The 21,117-nt window shown below is 38.7% G+C and overlaps 1 protein-coding gene across 2 annotated transcripts in view; it reads left to right on the forward strand.

The window, feature by feature from the left end:
• Positions 1–19,414, forward strand: part of LOC136255851 (uncharacterized) — a 31,284-nt gene extending 11,870 nt beyond the window's left edge. For both annotated transcript variants that reach the window (XM_066048739.1, XM_066048740.1), the window contains exons 5-15: positions 4,644–4,913; positions 4,963–5,750; positions 7,217–7,306; positions 7,366–7,611; positions 13,000–13,089; positions 13,161–13,406; positions 13,456–13,557; positions 13,612–13,659; positions 17,051–17,209; positions 17,266–18,108; positions 18,158–19,414. In XM_066048739.1, the coding sequence (XP_065904811.1) occupies positions 4,644–4,913; positions 4,963–5,750; positions 7,217–7,306; positions 7,366–7,611; positions 13,000–13,089; positions 13,161–13,406; positions 13,456–13,557; positions 13,612–13,659; positions 17,051–17,209; positions 17,266–18,108; positions 18,158–19,114 (3,839 nt within the window). In that variant the 3' untranslated portion in view covers positions 19,115–19,414. The remainder of the gene's footprint in view (positions 1–4,643; positions 4,914–4,962; positions 5,751–7,216; positions 7,307–7,365; positions 7,612–12,999; positions 13,090–13,160; positions 13,407–13,455; positions 13,558–13,611; positions 13,660–17,050; positions 17,210–17,265; positions 18,109–18,157) is intronic.
• Positions 19,415–21,117: the final 1,703 nt, after the last annotated feature.

Raw genomic sequence — 21,117 nt, forward strand, 5'->3', positions numbered from 1 at the left:
ACCCTGTAGAAATATCAGCTAGAAGAAGTCACCTTGTAGAGAGTTCAGCTACAAAGAAACCACCATGTAGGGAGTTCAGCTAGAAGAAATTACCTAGTAGAGAGTTCAGCTACAAAGAAACCATCATGAAAAGAGTTCAGCTGCAAACAAATCTCCCTGTAGAGAGTTCAGTTAGAAGAAGTTACCTTGTAGAGAGTTCAGCTACAAAGAAACCATTCTGTAAAGAGCTCAGCTGCAAACAAATCACCATTATAGAATTCAGCTACAAACAAATCACCCTGTAGAGAGATCAGCTAGAAGAAACCACCATGTAGAGAGTTCAGCTGCAAAGAAATCACCCTGTAGAAAATTCTGCCACCAACAAATTGCCCTGTAGAAAGATCAGTTAGAAGAAGTTATCTTGTAGAGAGTTCAGCTACAAAGAAACCACCATGTAGAGAGTTCAGCTAGAAGAAATTACCTTGTAGAGAGTTCAGCTACAAAGAAACCATCATCTAGATAGTTCATGATCAGCTGCAAACAAATCACCTGTAGAGAGTTCAGCTACAAACAAATCTCCCTGTAGAGAGATCAGTTAGAAGAAGTTACCTTGTAGAGAGTTCAGCTACAAAGAAACCATTCTGTAAAGAGCTCAGCAGCAAAAAAATCACCTGTACAGAATCCAGCTACAAATAAATCACCCTGTAGAGAGAACAGCTAGAAGAAGTTACCTTGAAGAGTGTTCAGTTACAAAGAAACCACCATGGACAGTTCTGTAATAAACATATGTATTATATATATAATTTGTACATTTACTGACAAAATATTTAAAGTACATGTACTTCATCTTTTCTTCTTCCTGTAGTAAAGAAAAAAAACATAGGTTAAAAAAGTCCCAAAGCTGGCCATAGGCCGGCTTTGGGGTATACAAATACAAAAAGAAATGAAATCTAATCCAAAACAGCCAAGCTGTAAAAAAAGTGTGCGGCCCTCAGAAAGGCTATGGTGAAAAAAGATGTGAAATCCAAGGTGGCGGCCAAGAAATGGCTGTCATGGTAGGTTAATGGTAAAAATTTTAATAACGACAATTCAGGTGAATTTTGTGCCAATTGACCAAGCGGCACCAAAATTCACCTGAATTGTTGTTATTAAAATTTTTACCATTAACCTACCATCACAGCCATTTCTTGGCCGCCACCTTGGATTTCACATCTTTTTTACCATAGCCTTTCTGAGGGCCGCACACTTTTTTTACAGCTTGGCTGTTTTGGATTAGATAATAATATATCAGGATGAACAAAGTGGCATTTTTCAAGATTGGAAAAAATAGTTTTAATGTTCTTTTGACTTCATATTTACTAGTGGACCTATACCTCTTCAAAATCAACTTCAAAGGCTTCTTGTGTGGTTAAGGGAATTTTTTAAGGTGGTGTTTAGGCGAGTGTTCTATTAGGATTTTGTCAAGATCATAGGCAACCTTCATTTAGGGGTGGGAAATATACTGATTTTTAGTTATTGTGCAACATATTATTTTTAAAAACCGAATCGTTAAATAGTTAATACTGGAAATTACTGGTTTTCAAATTACTTAAACAGTATTATAGCAGAGCCTGTTAGCAAGAGAGCATAGCATGGGACTACTAGTAAGTAGAGCTGAGCGATAGTAGAAATTCACTATCACGATAGATATTGAAGTATTATTCACAATAAGATAATATCATGATAATTACACTTTGAATGATAGTTCTAAGTATTCAATGCATGTTAAGCATAATTAACATCATCATTGATTACTGTTTGCTTGGTTTTCTTGTAAGTGCATCAATTTTGTAATTAATTGCGTGGGTGGCCGATATTTCTACAATTTTTGTTACAGCCTTGCAGCCAAACTTTTCCATGATAAAGCAAGGCAAGTAGTTATAAAACAGCCAAGCCAGCTTCTCAAGCAGCATTTTTAGTGGAATTCTAGACCCTTCTCGAAGCTATCAACTAATTGCGTGGGCGGCCGATAAATATACACGTAATGGTTGTAACGCTGTAGGGAGCATCGTGCGTACATATCAGGTAATGCACGACTTACAGTGTTGCAACTAATATGTTACACTTCAAAGTAGCTTTGTAAAGTAGTTCTAACCCTTTCAAGTTACTTTTACAGTAGTTTTAAGCTGCTAAATTCACTTTTAAGTTAAATGCCTTTGATGTGGTTGAGGGTGCCTTTAATGTGGTCTAGCATTTGTCCAGGATCCTTTGTGGTGGTTGAATATATCATTATTGTTATTATATCAAAGCTTCATATTAGCTCTCACTATAACACTAGTACTTACTATGTAAGGTTTTCAAAATGTATAAGAAACCTTATCACCACGAGACAGTTTTGATTGTGGGATTCGGTTGGTCTCAATTGAGAGCCACAGGAGGCTCAATTGTAGGCCACAGGAGATCACTGAAGCCCACAATGCAAAGTGGATGTTGGTCATATAGGTTTCATATACATTTTACTACAGTATTCAATAGTAAGAAGCATTAAAGCTGTACAGTTTGTGGAATGCAGTAATGAGTTCTTTGCAGTGCGACATCTAGATGTTGCACTGCTAAGTGTGCAACATCACAAGCAGTGCAACATCACATTTGTAGCATAAAGAATTCCTTTGATCTGAGGTGTCAAAGTGTTACATAGCTTGTTGTAGCATTGCAACCAAACATCTCGCGAATAAGCAAGCCTAAAGAGTTACAAAACAGTTAAATTAACTTGGTAACAATGTTTCTAGTAACCTTACAGCAATATCGCGATAGTAAGCTGTAATTATCATATCGCGATAATGATTTTTTGTTGCGAGTATCGAACTATCGATATTATTGCTCAGCACTACTAGTAAGGTACTAATGGGAGATCAGTCAAATATGAGAGTGCTATTTGTTACTTCTGTCTAAAAAGTTTGTTGGCTAATGCCTCCAATTTGTTTTCCTACTTGAAGAGTAAGCACTGCGTAGTCTACAATGAGGCTATTGATGCAATGGAAACTTATACATATTTAGTGGGTATTTGGTAACACCGCAATATTTATAATTAAAATACCCACCCTGCCCACCCTTACTGCGTAGAAAACTGCCCACCCTTATCTAGTGAACCATGGTTCATGATATTACTTCTTTTTTATTTATGTACAAGACCCATATACAGTAATGCAGTCTTCACTCATTCTTTTATGCCTGTAGAAAAGGAAGACATGTAGTATGTATAAGTAAGCCCCAAACCTGGCCATTAAAGCTTTATGTTTGAGTTATGAGAATTAACCTTATTTGTGCCTGGATTTGCAAAAAAGGTACCTTTTTACACACAAAATTTGACCCATTTTTTGAACTTTAAGGCTTCATAATTTTTTGACCGTGGCATATAATTGCCTGACATTTTCCATGAGTGTATAGCTACAGTATCTGGCTACATTTTGAGAAGGTTAATCAGTGTAAGGAGTCAAGTATTACACCATTTTGTTTGCTGATATGTAAAATGTGTGTAAAACAATAAGAAGTGTTATATCCCTACTGTACTCAAGATAACATAGCAGAAATGCACAGTAGGGATATGACAATTTTTTGTTGTTTTACTGTGATTTAATATCATGGATTACTCCAACTTGTTTCAGTACTTTTATCGATGTGCTATGGTCCCTACTCTAGTTGAAATTTCAAAATTTTTTGTGTACTTGTTTGTTAACTTTTTTTGTAAATAATTATTATGACTGGTGAATCCACGCATACCGCATCTGAAATGGCACTGCGTGCCCCAGCTATATCAATTATTGTCTGAAAAATGGAAGTAACCATTACGCTTCATTGTCAGCTATGCTCAACCCGTTACACAGCATTATGAATCAACAGCTGTTTGAAAAGCACCTCTGCAATCCAAGAATATACTGAAAGAAAGAAATGGTGCCGCGCTCCTCAGCTATATCAATTATCATCTGAAAAGTGAAGTATCCGTTACGCTTCGTTATCAGCTATGTTCAACTCATTACACAGTAGTACAAAACAAGAACTGTTCGAAAAGCACCTCTGCAATAAAAATAGCTACTATGAAAAATACAGACAATTTCCATTACGAAGGGAAGCCATCACGTGCTACCATCAAATCAACACTTGCTGTCAGCAAAGATGAATGGGACACAACGGAGGACACTGATAAGTCCATGAAGAATGCGTTGTATGTACTGCGGTATGCCAAAAGGCACCTCTCTGGCCGAAGTGATGCCGAACAGTGAAAAAATCAAACCCGTAGCCTTAGCCGTTATCGAGTTACGCTTGTCTGAAGGCATCAGTCAGTCAGTCAGTCAGTCAGTCAGTCAGTCAGTCAGTCAGTCAGTCAGTCAGTCAGTCAGTCAGTCAGTCAGTCAGTCAGTCAGTCAGTCAGTCAGTTACTCAGTCAGTAGAAAATTCTGGTAAATAATAAAATTCTGTAGCTACGTTTTGAAGGCATTATGGCTCGATCTGAAAGCTTTGTTTGACCTAACCAATAGTGCTTCATCGTTGTCTGGGAAAATGGAGGCTGGGATTTGGGTGATGGTATTTTGTGGGCCACGCCTACTCCTTTGTGGTCCCTACTACATGTATACAGTGCTATCGTACTGTATGATTATACTTATGTACACCTTCTCCTTTATATACAGTTTTTTGCTCTTATTATCTCTTTCATAAAACAAAGAGATTGCAAGATCTTCTGTTACAGTACACGAATAGTACATTGATTTTGCCTGTAATGCATTCTCATGGTTTATTGACTGAAGACGAAAAGAATATTATCTGTACGATGTCAAATAGTCATCAGAGAAACCAGTTGTTACTACAACATGTCATGCATTTAAAAAGCTTACCATTATTGAGCTTTTGTCAATTGCTACAGCAAAAACAATTGGAGCTTTTTGAAAAGGTGGTAGAAGGTAAGAATTGCATTTCTGTGTAGTACACAAGTTATTTTCTCCATTACAGTGATTCCTGGAATAACAATGACCTCTGATAACAAAATGGAACTTGTTACTGATCTACCACAAGTTAATATGTCTACTAGTAATCACTACTTTGACCCATCAATAGTGTACACTGAGTTTCTCTATCTCACTGATAAAGTGAGGGAACTGCTACAGTCATGTGATCCAGAAGTGTTGATTGAAACTTGTAGAAGTCTGATGGCCAGTGATATACACAAAATCAATCTCTTCTCTGATGAGTATGTGGAGAAATTGAGCAGATATACCAGTGTTCAGTCACTGGTGTGGGAGTTGACCTCATACTCAACATGGAGTGATCACTCAATTCTGAGAATGCTGGCTGATACTTGTGAGGAGGCTGTTGATTTAGTTGATAAATTTGATGCTATGCTGTATCCATTTCAGCCAATTACGTCTTATGATATGCCTCCTTTCCTTAGATCCAATATGATACCCTATGAAAATAGCACACACACATTGCTTGCTGTTAGTTCTGCTCAAAAGTTTAAACAACCTTCTCTACAACCTTCTCTCCAGTTTGTGTATAACACACGATCTCTACTAATGGACAAGTGTGGCATCACACAGCATTGTTTTCAGTTACTAGCAGTGAGGTACAATCCTACTGTGATCTATTGGACTATTCCAAAGTCTATAAAAAATCTTATTGGCACCCAGATACTAGAGGATGAGAGAGGCATAATGGAAGTGTCAGTTTATCAGCAATCAGCTGCAGACGATGTGACAGAATACCAAAAACTCTTTGCTGTTGATAGCAGTGATGTCAAGGTAGATTCAACTATTGCACCTACTAATACACACTTCTATATTCACTCTTTATTCATGGCAGTAAAATTTTGGATGTCTTTTTAACCTCACAATTGCAAATGTATGCTTATATATCACAAATTTGTGTAATGGAAGTATAGATATAGCACCAAATTCACCTGAATTATCATTATTAAAATGTTTGCCATTAATCTACTATCATAGCCATTTCTTGGCCGCCTTGGATTTCACAACTTTTTTTTCACCATGACTTTTAGGGGGCTGTACCCTTTTTTACCTCTTAGCTGCTTTGGTATCGAGATTACTTCTTTTTCTATTTATATACTCCAAAGCCAACCTATGGCCAGCTTTGGAGCTTTTTTTACTTGTCTTTTTACTTTGCTACAGAAAGGAGGAAGAGATCAGGGACTGAATTTTTATTCATGGATATTTTCCAATTTAACTATTTTTTTGCTTATAATTATGCATTTTAACACTGTGTAAAATTATCACATGAACTCTTTCCTACAGGTTGGCTTTTTTTATAGCTGAACTCTCTACAGGGTAACTTATTTGTAGCTGAACTCTTTACAGGATGACTTCTATTGTATCCACAGGGTGATTTGTTGTAGCTGCAGGATGTAGCTGAACTCTCTATAGGGTGACTTCTAATGGAACTGAACTCTCTACCGGGTGACTTGTTTGTGGCTGAACTCTCTACAGGGTGACTTCTAATGTATCTGAACTCTATAGGGTGATATGTTGTACTGTAGCTGAACTCTCTACAAGGTAACTTGTTTGTAGCGGAACTCTCTACAGGGTGACTTCTAATAACTGAACTCTCTACAGGGTGACTGGTTTGTAGCTGAACTTCTATGTAGCTGAGCTCTCTACAGAGTGACTTGTAGCTGAACTCTCTACAGGGTGAATTGTTTGTAGATGAAGTCTCTACAGGGTGACTTGTAGATGGACCCTCTACAGGGTGACTTCTAATGTATCTAAACTTTCTTCGGGGTGACATATTAAGTCGTGCATCTAAATGTGGAGCAATTTTCAGTGCTGGACTCTCTACAGGGTGACTTCTAATGTATCTAAACTTTCTTCGGGGTGACTTATCAAGTCGTGCATCTAAACGCGGAGCAATTTTCAGTGCTTAGTGTGCTTTAATTCAAGTTACTGTGATACCCAGTAAAGTGTTTAATGATTAGCCATGACAGGTATATAACAAAAATTCACTATTTATTGTTCTGATAAATTTATTTGCTTTGTGACATAGTAATCCCCCTTCCAGTCACACAGTTGCCTTGCTGTTTATCAATCAGAGTCTGAAGACAGTAAATGGCATCCATAATGTATGTATTTTGATAGTCTGTAGTGTGTAGAAGTGGGTACTGCATGTGTGGCCTACAGTTCCTTAGGTAGTCATGTAATATATGTGTATGTACATATAACATTATCGATAATAGGATGTTTGTTTATATCTACAGTTGCAACTTCAAGAGAAAATTTATCAACTAGAAGTTCAGTTAAACCAAAAGAATAAGGAACTTGAAAAATCCAAAGAAGAGAATAGACATGTAAGTGTGACAGGATATGGTTTTCAAACAAATATTTTATAATCAGACGTATGTTGTAGAATATTGAAAAGCAAGATCGCTTGCAGAATAAGCTGAGTAAAACTGAACAGATGGAAGAAAAGTTTCGTAATTCTGCTGAAACATTGCAAAAAAGATACAATGAATTACAAGAGGAAAATAAAAAAATCAGAGAAGGAGTTGAAAGAGAGTTTAGAATGAAAACAAAAGGCATACAGCAGAGACCTGATGATCATAAGAAAGAAATTGAAGATACTGTCAAGCAGATTACTCCCGATGTACAAGATGTAAGCACGTTTTGTTAGTTTATACTATAATGAACTTCTATGTAGCTAAACTCTGTACAGAGTGACTTGTAGCTGAGCTCTCTACAGGGTGAACTGTTTGTAGGTGACCTCTGTACAGGATGATGTGTTGTAACTGAACTCTTGACTTGTTTGTAGCTGAACTCTCTAAAGGGTGACTTCTGCAATGTATCTAAATTTTCTTTGGGGTGACACATTAAGTTGTACATCGAAATGCGAAGCAATTTTCGGTGCTTAGTGTGCTTTAATTCAAGTTACTGTGACACCCAGTAAAGAGTTTAATGATTGGCCATAGTGGGTATCAATTATAACAAAATTTGCAATTTATTGCGCTGATAATTATATCTAATCCAAAACAGCCAAGCTGTAAAAAAAGAGTTCGGCCCTGAGGAAGGCTATGGTGAAAAAAGATGTGAAATCCAAGGTGGCGGCCAAGAAATGGCTGTGATGGTAGGTTAATGGTAAAAATTTTAATAACGACAATTCAGGTGAATTTTGTGCCAAGACCAAGCGGCACCAAATCCACCTGAATTGTTGTTATTAAAATTTTTACCATTAACCTACCATCACAGCCATTTCTTGGCCGCCACCTTGGATTTCACATCTTTTTTCACCATAGCCTTTCTCAGGGCCGCACTCTTTTTTTACAGCTTGGCTGTTTTGGAATAGATTTCACTTCTTTTTGTATTTGTATACCCCAAAGCCGGCCTATGGCCGGCTTTAGGGATTTTAACCTGTCATTTTTTCTTTACTAAAGGAAGAAGAAAAGATGAAGTAGGGTGATTTCTTTGTAGCTGACCTCTCTGCAAGGTGATCCTTCTAGCTGATCTCTCTACCGGATGACTTGTTTGTAGCTGAACTCTTTACAGGGTGATTTGTTTGTAGTTGAACTCTCTACAAGGTAACTTCTTCTAGCTGATCTTTCTACAGGGTAATTTGTTTGTAGCTGAATTCTCTACAGGGTGATTTGTTTGCAGCTAAACTGCTGAACTCTCTACAATGTAACTTCTTCTAGCTGAACTCTCTACGGGTGGTTTGTTTCTAGCTGATCTCTCTACAGGGTGACTTGTTTCTAGCTGAACTCTCTACAGGGTGATTTGTTTCTAGCTGAACTCTCTACAAGGTAACTTCTTCTAGCTGATCTTTCTACAGGGTGATTTGTTTGTAGCTGAATTCTGTACAGGGCAATTTGTTTGCAGCTGAACTCTCTACATGGTAGTTTCTTTGTAGCTGAACTCTCTACAATGTAACTTCTTCTAGCTGAACTCTCTACAGGGTGACTTGTTTCTCTACAGTGTAACTTGTTTCTAGCTGAACTCTCTACAGGGTGATTTGTTTGTAGCTGAATTCTCTACAAGGTAACTTCTTCTAGCTGATCTTTCTACAGGGTGATTTGTTTGTAGCTGAATTTTCTACAGGGCAATTTGTTTGCAGCTGAACTCTCTACATGGTAGTTTCTTTGTAGCTGAACTCTCTACAATGTAACTTCTTCTAGCTGAACTCTCTACAGGATGACTTGTTTCTAGCTGAACTCTCTACAGGGTGATTTGTTTGTAGCTGAATTCTCTACAGGGCAATTTGTTTGCAGCTGAACTCTGTACATGGTAGTTTCTTTGTAGCTGAACTCTCTACAATGTAACTTCTTCTAGCTGAACTCTCTACATGGTGACTTGTTTCTAGCTGATCTCTCTACAGGGTGACTTGTTTCTAGCTGAACTCTCTACAGGGTGATTTGTTTGTAGCTGAACTCTCTACAATGTAACTTCTTCTAGCTGAACTCTCTACAGGGTGACTTGTTTGTAGCTGAACCCTCTACAGGGTGATTTGTTTGTAGCTGAACTCTCTACAAGGTAACTTCTTCTAGCTGATCTTTCTACAGGGTGATTTGTTTGTAGCTGAATTCTCTACAGCGTGATTTGTTTGCTGCTGAGCTCTCTACATGGTAGTTTCTTTGTAGCTGAACTCTCTACAATGTAACTTCGTCTAGCTGAACTCTCTACAGGTGACTTGTTTCTAGCTGATCTCTCTACAGGGTGACTTGTTTCTAGCTGAACTCTCTATAGGGTGATTTGTTTGTAGCTGAATTCTCTACAGGGCAATTTGTTTGCAGCTGAACTCTGTACATGGTAGTTTCTTTGTAGCTGAACTCTCTACAATGTAACTTCTTCTAGCTGAACTCTCTACATGGTGACTTGTTTCTAGCTGATCTCTCTACAGGGTGACTTGTTTCTAGCTGAACTCTCTACAGGGTGATTTGTTTGTAGCTGAACTCTCTACAATGTAACTTCTTCTAGCTGAACTCTCTACAGGGTGACTTGTTTGTAGCTGAACCCTCTACAGGGTGATTTGTTTGTAGCTGAACTCTCTACAAGGTAACTTCTTCTAGCTGATCTTTCTACAGGGTGATTTGTTTGTAGCTGAATTCTCTACAGCGTGATTTGTTTGCTGCTGAGCTCTCTACATGGTAGTTTCTTTGTAGCTGAACTCTCTACAATGTAACTTCGTCTAGCTGAACTCTCTACAGGTGACTTGTTTCTAGCTGATCTCTCTACAGGGTGACTTGTTTCTAGCTGAACTCTCTACAGGGTGATTTGTTTGTAGCTGAATTCTCTACAGGGCAATTTGTTTGCAGCTGAACTCTCTACATGGTAGTTTCTTTGTAGCTGAACTCTCTACAATGTAACTTCTTCTAGCTGAACTCTCTACATGGTGACTTGTTTCTAGCTGATCTCTCTACAGGGTGACTTGTTTCTAGCTGAACTCTCTACAGGGTGATTTGTTTGTAGCTGAATTCTCTACAGGGCAATTTGTTTGCAGCTGAACTCTCTACATGGTAGTTTCTTTGTAGCTGAACTCTCTACAATGTAACTTCTTCTAGCTGATCTCTCTACAGGGCAATTTGTTTGCAGCTGAATTCTCTACATGGTAGTTTCTTTGTAGCTGAACTCTCTACAATGTAACTTCTTCTAGCTGAACTCTCTACAGGATGATTTGTTTCTACCTGATCTCTGTACAGGGTGACTTGTTCCTAGCTGAACTCTCTACAGGGTGATTTGTTTGCAGCTGAACTCTCTTACATGGTGGTTTCTTTGTAGCTGAACTCTCTACAATGTAACTTCTTCTAGCTGAACTCTCTACAGGGTGACTTGTTTGTAGCTGAACTCTCTACAGGGTGATTTGTTTGTAGCTGAACTCTCTACAAGGTAACTTCTTCTAGCTGATCTTTCTACAGGGTGATTTGTTTGTAGCTGAATTCTCTACAGCGTGATTTGTTTGCTGCTGAGCTCTCTACATGGTAGTTTCTTTGTAGCTGAACTCACTACAATGTAACTTCTTCTAGCTGAACTCTCTACAGGATGACTTGTTTCTAGCTGATCTCTGTACAGGGTGACTTGTTCCTAGCTGAACTCTCTACAGGTGATTTGTTTGCAGCTGAACTCTCTTACATGGTGGTTTCTTTGTAGCTGAACTCTCTACAATGTAACTTCTTCTAGCTGAACTCTCTACAGGATGACTTGTTTCTAGCTGATCTCTCTACAGGGTGATCTGTTCGTAGCTGAAGTCTGTACAGAGTGGTTTGTTTGCAACTGAACTCTCTTACACGGTGGTTCCTTTGTAGCCGAACTCTCTACAAAGTGACTTCTTCTAGCTGATCTATCTACAGGATGACTTGTTTCTAACTGAACTCTTTACAGTGTGATCTGTTCATAGCGGAACTTTCTACTGGGTGATTTGTTTGCAGCTAAACTCTTTGCGTGATTGTTTCTTTGTAACTGAACTCTCTACAAGGTAACTTCTTCTAGCTGATCTCTCTACAGGATGACTTGTTTCTAACTGAACTCTCTACAGTGTGATCTGTTCATAGCGGAACTTTCTACTGGGTGATTTGTTTGCAGCTAAACTCTTTGCATGATTGTTTCTTTGTAACTGAACTCTCTACAATGTGACTTCTTCTAGCTGATCTCTCTACAAGATGACTTGTTTCTAACTGAACTCTCTATAGTGAATCTGTTCATAGCGGAACTTTCTACTGGGTGATTTGTTTGCAGCTAAACTCTTTGCATGATTGTTTCTTTTTAACTGAACTCTCTACAAGGTAACTTCTTCTAGCTGATCTCTCTACAGGGCAATTTGTTTGTAGCTGAATTCTCTACAGGGTGATTTATTTGAGCTGAACTCTCTACATGATGGCTTCTTTGTAGATGAACTCTCTATTAGGTACCTTCTTCTAGCTGATCTGACTACAGGGTGACTTGTTTGTAGCTGAATTCCCTACAGAATAACTTGCAATGTAATATAACTGAGTAAATTATACATGCAACTGAATGCTTTATTAGGGTGACTGTTCTATTAGAGTATCTCGATCTCGCATTTGCTGCACGTAGTTGCCTTTCGAATCATAACTCAGTGATTTGTAATCCGATTCTTCTGTACTACTGCAAGAACTTTCTATGATGATTATTCCAGCTACATACAGATTTTCAGCTCGTTGCTCTAAGCGGTTTGTCTGGTAGACATGAAAACTAATAATTTTTTTATTCATAAAAATCGATCGCGTAATTTTGACACAGGTTGGGTTTTGTGTCATATCTCCATGGTCTTTATCTCGATTCCTTTCAAACCACAAAAAGGCACTCCTACGATGGTTGCTCCATCTACATATCAATTTTCAACTGATTCCTCCAAGGGGTTTACCCTGTAGGCGTGACAGACCTTCGACCTTATTTTACGCAAATAATCGGTCATAACTCCGTGAATGTTCATCGGACTCCTACCAAAGTTGGTACGGAGATCCGCCTTAATGAGCCCTTTAAGTGTGCCAAATTTCAGCCCAATCCGAGCACGCATTCGTGTTTTATGGCGAATTTTGCGAAGTGAGCGAAATGAAGAAGATGAAGAAGAAAAAAACGAAGAAATTAAAACGAAATTTTGTTCACTCGTATCTCGGAAATGGCTGGAGCGATTTTCTTCAAATTTGGTATGTAGACTCCCCTAACTGGGCGGCATGTCTCTAGCAAATTTGGTTCCAATCGGATAAGGGATCACAGAGCTACATAGGTGTGAAAATTGCATTTTCTTTCTTCCTGTTAATATACTCACGGTGTGGCGCGCCGGCTTCTTGGGCCGCACAACACACTATCGTGTGTCTTGATTTGCTTCGTGACAATAGTAAATCCCCTTCCAGTCACACAGTTGCCTTGCTGTTTATCAAGCAGAGTCTGAAAACAGTAAATGGCATCCATAATGTATGTATTTTGATAGTCTGTAGTGTGTAGAAGTGGGTACAGTCCTTTATGGTAGTTAGGTAGTCGTGTAATGTATGTACATGCAACACATTATCAGTAATAGGATATTTGTTTATATCTACAGTTGCATCTTCAAGAAAAAATTGATCAACTAGAAGTTCAGTTAAACCAAAAGAATAAGGAACTTGAAAAATCCAAAGAAGAGAACAGACATGTAAGTGTGACAGGATATGATTTTCAAACAAATATTTTATAATCAGTACGTACTATATGTTGTTGTTGTAGAATATTGAAAAGCAAGATCGCTTGCAGAATAAGCTGAGTAAAACTGAACAGATGGAAGAAAAGTTTCGTGATTCTGCTGAAACATTGCAAAGAAGATACAATGAATTGCAAGAGGAAAATAAAAAAATCAGAGAAGAAGTTGAGAGAGAGTTTAGAACGAAAACAAAAGGCATACAGCAGAGACTTGATGATCATAAGAAAGAAATTGAAGACACTATCAAGCAAATCACTCCTGATGTACAAGATGTAAGCATGTTTTGTTAGTTTGTTGTATAATTACATTATTATTCATTAGCTTCTTGATAGTAAACCTAAAGCAGAAGTCTACAGTGAAGTCTCTTCACCTTCTGTAGTGGAGAGTGTGCAACAATTAGAATATGACATAGATGATTTGGAGGTACGCAAGTATGCACATTTATGTTTACAATAATTATATTCTACGTATTATTAGAAATTAACTAAGCACCTCCGTGGAGCAGAACAAATCAAGCTAAAACAAGTACGTGCATGTAGTGTGAATAGTTACAGTTTGTTATCATTTTCTCTGGCATGATTGTTACCAAGTAGCATACTTTTTAATCGACCTTCTCACTATACAACAACCAAGGATTTTCTTCAAGCCATGTATACCTAAAAGTATGATTACAGCCACCAAGATACTGTGAAGGAAACACTTGAGTTTTGAATGGCTTTGTTAACAGCGCATATTTCTGAGCAGCTGTTAGCGATCAGCGTTGAAACCTGGTCGGGTCATCCCGGTCAGGTTATCTGGGTCAACCGGGTCACATTTTGTCCGGGTCATCCGGGTTCGACTTGGTTTACAGATTATCCAGGTCTGACCTGGATTGGATCACGTGAGAAACGAAATTGTTTTGATGACATGGAAACTTATTAACATTAGTCGTGTAGCTCTTTCGTGAGCCACGCCCACTTATCGCATTACAAACATATGCTCAGCTGTGCCCCTTTATTAGTAGGTGCAGTCTGTAGCACAAAACTGTGTCCGTTGCTGTCTGCAAGCTTACATTATATTATTATATGTCATAATTATTATATTTGATTAATGTACAACCTCTATAAGAGGAAAAATGTACATATTTTGATAAGAAAATATAGTCAGTTATAAAAGTAACTGTTACAACTCTTTCTAAAATGTTCTAAGTTACTAGAAGTAACAACCTCCGCCGGCAGATTGTTCCATAACGTGACAGTTGAAGGGAAAAAGGAATCGTGGTAAGCATTGATTCTGGTTGGCAATGTAACTAGTTTAAAGGGGTGCCCCCGAGTATGGTTGGTGTTGTATTCTAGATTATGGTCTATATGTACAGAATTGTTCAGTATCTTGTACATGGAGCCATGCCCACTAATCGATTATTGTACGAGTTGTATATAGTCTAGTCTTGCAGCAGGATAAGTCCTTTTGTGAGCCACACCCACTTTAATATATCGGGAAATTGTAATACCCAAAGCCACTCCCAATTGCTGTCCGTAAACTCACAGTAGCTATGTGAAACCAAACCCACTGACTGATTTTTAATTATAAGCTTACCGGCTTAGTTATCACATAACTACTTATTTACTCAACACGAATCGAACCCTCAAAATGTAGTCTCACTTACTCGAGACTACCAGAAACATAGCTCTTATCGCACGCTTCAGCTTTAATTAATCTGGGTCACATCCGGGTCAAATCAGGATCTGACCCGGATTGCTATCCGGGTCAGTGGGTTATCCAGGTCAGCAGTAGTGACCCGGTTTCAATGCTGTTAGGGATTGCATGGCTTTAGTGAACTCAGCAGGTGATGTAGCACTTGCATACAGTAAATCTCACCAACATCCAAGATTTGCTGAGTAGAAGCTGACTAGGTTCTGGAACACTTGCAGGCTCTGAATCAGGGATATGAAATGAAGCAGATAAACTTTCCAAATCTGACTCACTGACACAGTCTCAGTTAAGACATCATCCATACCTAAAATCAGTGGTGTAGCCAAATCCGGACAAGCCAGGGCATTGCCCGGGCATCACACTTCTTTGCCCCACCATCAGCGGCTCCTAGAGTAATTATAAAGACGTGGGCTGGATAGCTCGAGATTTTGCTAAAGTTTCTTAACTAGTCACTGCACAACTTATACAATACTCACCGTGCCATTTTCGCCGATGGTTTCCTTCTTTTTGGCTAAATAGAGATGGGGTTATCCAAGGGATTTTCCCTACGAGTAACGTGATTGTGCACAAATAGAGGAGGCAATAAATAGAAGCAAGATCACGTGATTACAAAAAACCGTGCAGCATTGTGGCAAGGAGTGAAGGACAAAGAATTGGTTTCACTATAGTGGGCTGGACGGTTTACATTTGGATTAAGTGATCACGGTAGCTATTGGTATGGTCAAAACTCGGGAGGCAAAGCAGTCTAGAGGTATTTGTGAAATTAGCACCCATCTATCCGTGTGGATACTGCTCAGTTCAAATGGTATGGAGTACTTGTTCAGTCAACAATTCTTTTCTTTTTGTTTCCACTTTTCTAGGCTAACAACTGTAGTGGCAGAGCATAGTCATCACATGATAGAGCGCCTCGTGCTTTAATTCAAGAATCTTTGTAGTCTGGTATTAAGACACATGTAGCTAGATGTATGTAATATGTTAGAAGGCCAATAGCTAGCTAGGCGTTCGCTTCTATTAGGTTGATATTAGTCATCTTGCATACAGTAGTGTGGGATGATACATAATGCATTTTAAAAATGTTATATTGATGTCCATATGAAGATGGGCATGTGTACGTGTGTGCATGGGAAATGGCTTGCCCACCCATTGCCCCGGCATGGCGAAAAGTCTGGCTACGCCACTGCCTAAAATACAATGTTATAATATATAGAAATGTACAAAACCATTACATGCATGCTATATAGCCCTTATCAATGAGTGCCATGGCATCAGCTAGTCTGTAAAGGCTAGCTAATTATTTGTTTGTTATACCTACAATATAGACAATAAACAAAATGTGTCTATAAGTGTTATTCCAAAATTTAAACTCCATTTCTAAAGGGCTAGTTACTGTAGCCACAGTGGCTGTGCTATATATAGCTAATCTCTGCTCAGCAGTCATACCTCATACAACTAGGGAAACGGATAGCTATAACCTCTTATGTACAATATAACTACAGGTACCTGAAGTTTCATTGGCCTGATTAAGTGATGGTGCAATGGCGATGGTGCGATGGCATCAGCAGGGCTGACGGGGCTCTTATGCGAACTGCCTGGCTCTTCAGCTCCACGGTCTTCATCACCATCAATTGCAATTCTTGCATCTACTGTACTCTCTTGGCTCTTCTTCCGTTTTGTGAAAAAACCATCCAATTGCTGGCACGATACAGCTGAGTGTTTCCTTTTGTGGGCTTTTTGTTTTCTCTTCCCATTTCACAGTATTAACATGCAAGACCACAATCAAAATCCTCAAAACCACATTGGAAATGAACCCCACCATCAATTGTAGTAATTCTTCGTACTACCATAGATAATGATAATCATACAGATTCATGAACATATTCCTGTATAAGAAAATCCGCGTGGAGAATCACACAGGACCAATTCTTACCTAAGGTGAGAAGCAAAAAGCTTCATTATTAATGTACAAGACTCATGAGTTATGCCACACAAGTGTGCATAACTAGTCCTCAAGCTAGTCATAAAGTGGACCTAACAATAAGGAGGGTGGTTCGTCCGAACCTACCGAACCCCCCCCCGAGTACGGGCCTAATGTGGCTAGCTACCCTTAACTCCAAGCATGCAGTATGTAAATTCTACTGTATACACCCATCTAATTGATGTTGTGTTTTCAATACATGAACAATATTAAGTTTACTGTGTTAAAGCTACCATGTGTACATTACAGATGCAGGTACAGTTTCAGGAGGAAATCGAAGAATTAGATTCAAAATGGAGGGTAAAAAATGAAGAACTGAAGAAATCAAAAGAGGATAATCGACTGCTTTTAAAAAAGATTGCAGATACAAAAGAAGCAAAAAGGCCAGATGTTGATGGTAGCAGTACGGTATGTATTTTATAATTAATAGTATTCAATGCTGCATTACATTTTACTTCGTACAGGAAATGTACCCAGTAAAGTACAGCCTACTTGGTGGTGGTAGTTATGGTGAGGTACACAGAGTTCATTACAAGGATGGTTTGCATGTTGGCAAGACACTCCATGCCAGACTATTACCGGGATATCCTAATATATCAAAAGAAGACTTGTCCAAGCTATTAAAACAATTTTCTACTAAATGTAGTTCTGTAGCTAGCAGTTTCTCACATCCTAATGTTGAACGGTTCATTGATGTTGTACGTGTTTCAGCTGATGGTGTTCCAATAATAATCACTGAGTTGTGCTCTGAGTCTCTCACTAGCTATTTGAGTCACACTAGCAAGCCTATCTATACCGATCAACAGCTGAAACTGTGCCTCGATATGGCTCAAGGAGTACATTACCTTCAGTCCCAGTCACTGGTACACAGAAATCTTCATGGTGGTAATGTGATGATGACCAGTGATGGTCATGCAAAGATAGCTGATTATTTGTGTCCTCTACTACTCAATGATATTGTTGGTAAATCCTCAGGTTATGTGCCACCTGAGGTGCTACAAAACAAGCCTCACTCTAACCAATCAAATGTATTCACTTTAGGGGTATTATTTCTTCAGGTCATTACCAGGTTTCCTCCTCGACCCAGCACTGATGTTAGTATACAATTAGAAGTGGAACGACGTAAAAGTGACCTTGATAGTGTTCATAGTGTCCACCCATTGTTGTCATGTATTAAACAATGTCTTAAAGATGATGTAGTGGCTAGACCACAAACACAGGAAGTGTGTGACCACATCAACCAATTGATTACCCGAAAAAATGATCCTGAGATGATGGCTTATAAGCTATTGTATACTGATGAACATGTAAGTCAATTAGATTGTTGTTTGTATGTAATAACTTGTTCTCTTTTAGCCATCACTAGTGTCATACCTAGCCACTAAAAAACACAAGTTGCAGTGTACACCTTGTCAGCATCTGCCTGCTCCTATGTATTGGGCTTATGCTGTCACCAAAGGAATGGATGTGTATGTGACTGGGGGTAACTCCCGTAATGGCTTTCCTGTGGAAAACTTATTAAAATTTAATTTATTAAAGAATCAGTGGATCAAGCTCCCACCATCAGGGTTTCATCATAGTATACCAGCAATTATAGAAGGAAGGCTGTCACTAATTGGGGGACGAAGACCCAGCAACAAGGTTGCAGTCAATAGTGTTAACACTTACAATGAAGATAGTGGTCAGTGGGAGTCACATTATCCAGGCATGATTCAACCAAGGTATCGGCCAGCTGTGGTGGTGCATGATGGTTTTGTCATAGTGTTAGGAGGTAAGATCAAAGAAAGAAGAAATACGATGACTGATAGCATTGAAGTGATGAAGATCCAGGATCGAACTTGGTCCATGTTAACTACTTGTCTGCCAGCAAAGATGTATGACATGCCAATCACTGTATCACAAGACCAGGTGTGGATAGTTGGTTATGATGATGGTAGTAGCCGTGGCAATCAAGTGTATGCAATTCCGTTTGCCAATCTTGTATCTTCAACTGTAGAAAAGCATCCCTGGAAAGAAATGCGCCGTGATACAATCTATTATAAGATGTCTGTGGTTCCACAATCTAACCCTCTTGTTGTTCTTGGTGGGGATGATAAACAAAATAAGACAGTTTCAGCTGTTTTAGCTTTTGATCCTGACACTACTTCATGGAATGAGGTTGACTCACTCTCTGGTCCAAGAGCACACTGTGCAGTAGCTCCAATAGGTGATCGAGCCATTCTTGCAATTGGTGGTTGTACAGAGACAAAGAATCTCAAGGCATGCAATTCATCTTGCATAAATACTGTTGAATTGTATTACCTAGTTGCGTAATGACCGCGTGCATTACTGTACTGTGTGCACTAAAAAATGTGTAGTATAGACTGTGTATTGATTGCTCTATTTTCACAAGCTGAATGCTATTAATGCTTTTTAAGGGTTTTTGTAATCTCTTTTAGATTATCATTTTCTATAATTTTTCAAACTTGTATTTTGCATATTTATTTATTTTGTGTATGGTTTCATTGGATGTAATCAGCATTCTGCTGCTTTTCCAATTATCATAATCATAATGGTTACTATAGTCATGTCCACACACATAAGAGTAATTACTAAGTATGAATCCACTCTCAACCCTTTCATGTCATGTCTTCATTATCATGTTTATTATGTCTAGAGCTGTACAATCGGTTGTAATGGGCTGTGGCCAGCAGATTATTAGCCTATTCAGCAGCTGCAGTATCATTTGAGGAGAGGTTGCCGGGACGCGCTATAAGCGCTACTTAAATATATATTACTCTTAATTGCACGTGACCCTCAATAGTCGCAATAAGCCTTATCCACAATGACGTTTATGACATCAGGAGAATAAAAATGGCTGCGATAGTTGGGGGACTGTTATACCATAGATATTAGAAAGAATATCTATGGTTATACAGGCGCCTATGGAGATAAATTTTCGATCGCTCACATTTCATCTAGGAATAGTCTCGCGGCGCCCGACCCTAAAAAGAGGGTCTGGTGAAACTCTGTACAAAAAGTTTGATCTCTGGGATGTTTATTGGATGACGTTTTACGTAAGTGCACTGTTTACGCCACAGCATCCATTCAACCATATCCGCTTACAGCATCACTAAACTAATGGCGCTACTTCATTTATTCATTAAAACGAACCCAACAGAATTGTAAGGCCGTTTTCTCAACGATTTTAAGCGGCAGAGTCACCGGATGTAATTAACCATAAGCCGCGAATCTTTTGAAATGTACGCATTACATAATCAATTTGAAATGGAGCGATCTGATTGGAGCTTCCAACATTCCGGCAGCGCCAAACTTTTTGTACACAGTTTCACCAGACCCTCTTTTTAGGGTCGGGCGCCGCGAGACTAAGCTAGGCATGGAGATATCGACCATTAACCGACAGGTATGGTTATGAAGTAACAAAAGATATTGTAAACGTACGCTATTTAGAAAAAAAATTGAAACGTGACAAAACTCGTTTATCGTAATGACTTATATAAAACTTGTTGTTTAGAACTCGATATCTTCTTTTCTGGCTGAAATATGAGCAATTAAAAATTTTTCTCCATAGGCGCCTGTGTAACAGTCTTCCAACTATCGCAGCCATCTTTATTCTCGTGATGTCATAAAACGTCATTGTGGATAAGGCTCATACTAAACTGAAAAACTATGGAATTCACTGGGGCTCGTTAGATATTCGCTACGTACTTTGTTTTCTCAAGGCACTTGAGATTCGGGGTGAAATTAATAAATTGCAATTTGATGCATAGCTACAACTTCACCAGACTTGTCACGTATGTTTTCTATAACAACGTCCCTTCACTACATTACCGTACGTAAGGAAATTTTGTCGTCAAAAATTTTGACGAATCGGTTTAATTCGTCAAATATTTATAAGCGCCCTTAAAAGGTACAGGTTATGCCTACAATTTCTTGATTTTCGTCAACATTTTATTCGTCAAATCTGCTGAAGTCTGAATTCGTCAAATTTTTCCTTCGTCAAAATTTCCTTGCGTACGGTACACTGAGATCGCTGCATTTAGTCTGGCGCCGCCCGCCCCTTCGCAAAAAGTAAGGGTCTGGAGAAATACAAATACCTAATCATTTCAAAAGGAATTCAATTAGACAGCGCACGTAATGCTTGTTACGTCAGATGATTGTACTGCAATTCGAACAAAAGCATTGTGTTGCCAAGGCGATTTCTGTATGAACGTCATTGGCATGCACTAATTGGCTAGCGCCGAATCTGGGCGCTAGAAATGATTTAGTATCTGTATTTCACCAGACCCTTACTTTATGCGAAGGGGCGGGCGGCG

The sequence above is a fragment of the Dysidea avara genome, chromosome 5, assembly GCF_963678975.1.
Source record: "Dysidea avara chromosome 5, odDysAvar1.4, whole genome shotgun sequence".
Classification (NCBI taxonomy): Eukaryota; Metazoa; Porifera; class Demospongiae; order Dictyoceratida; family Dysideidae; genus Dysidea; species Dysidea avara.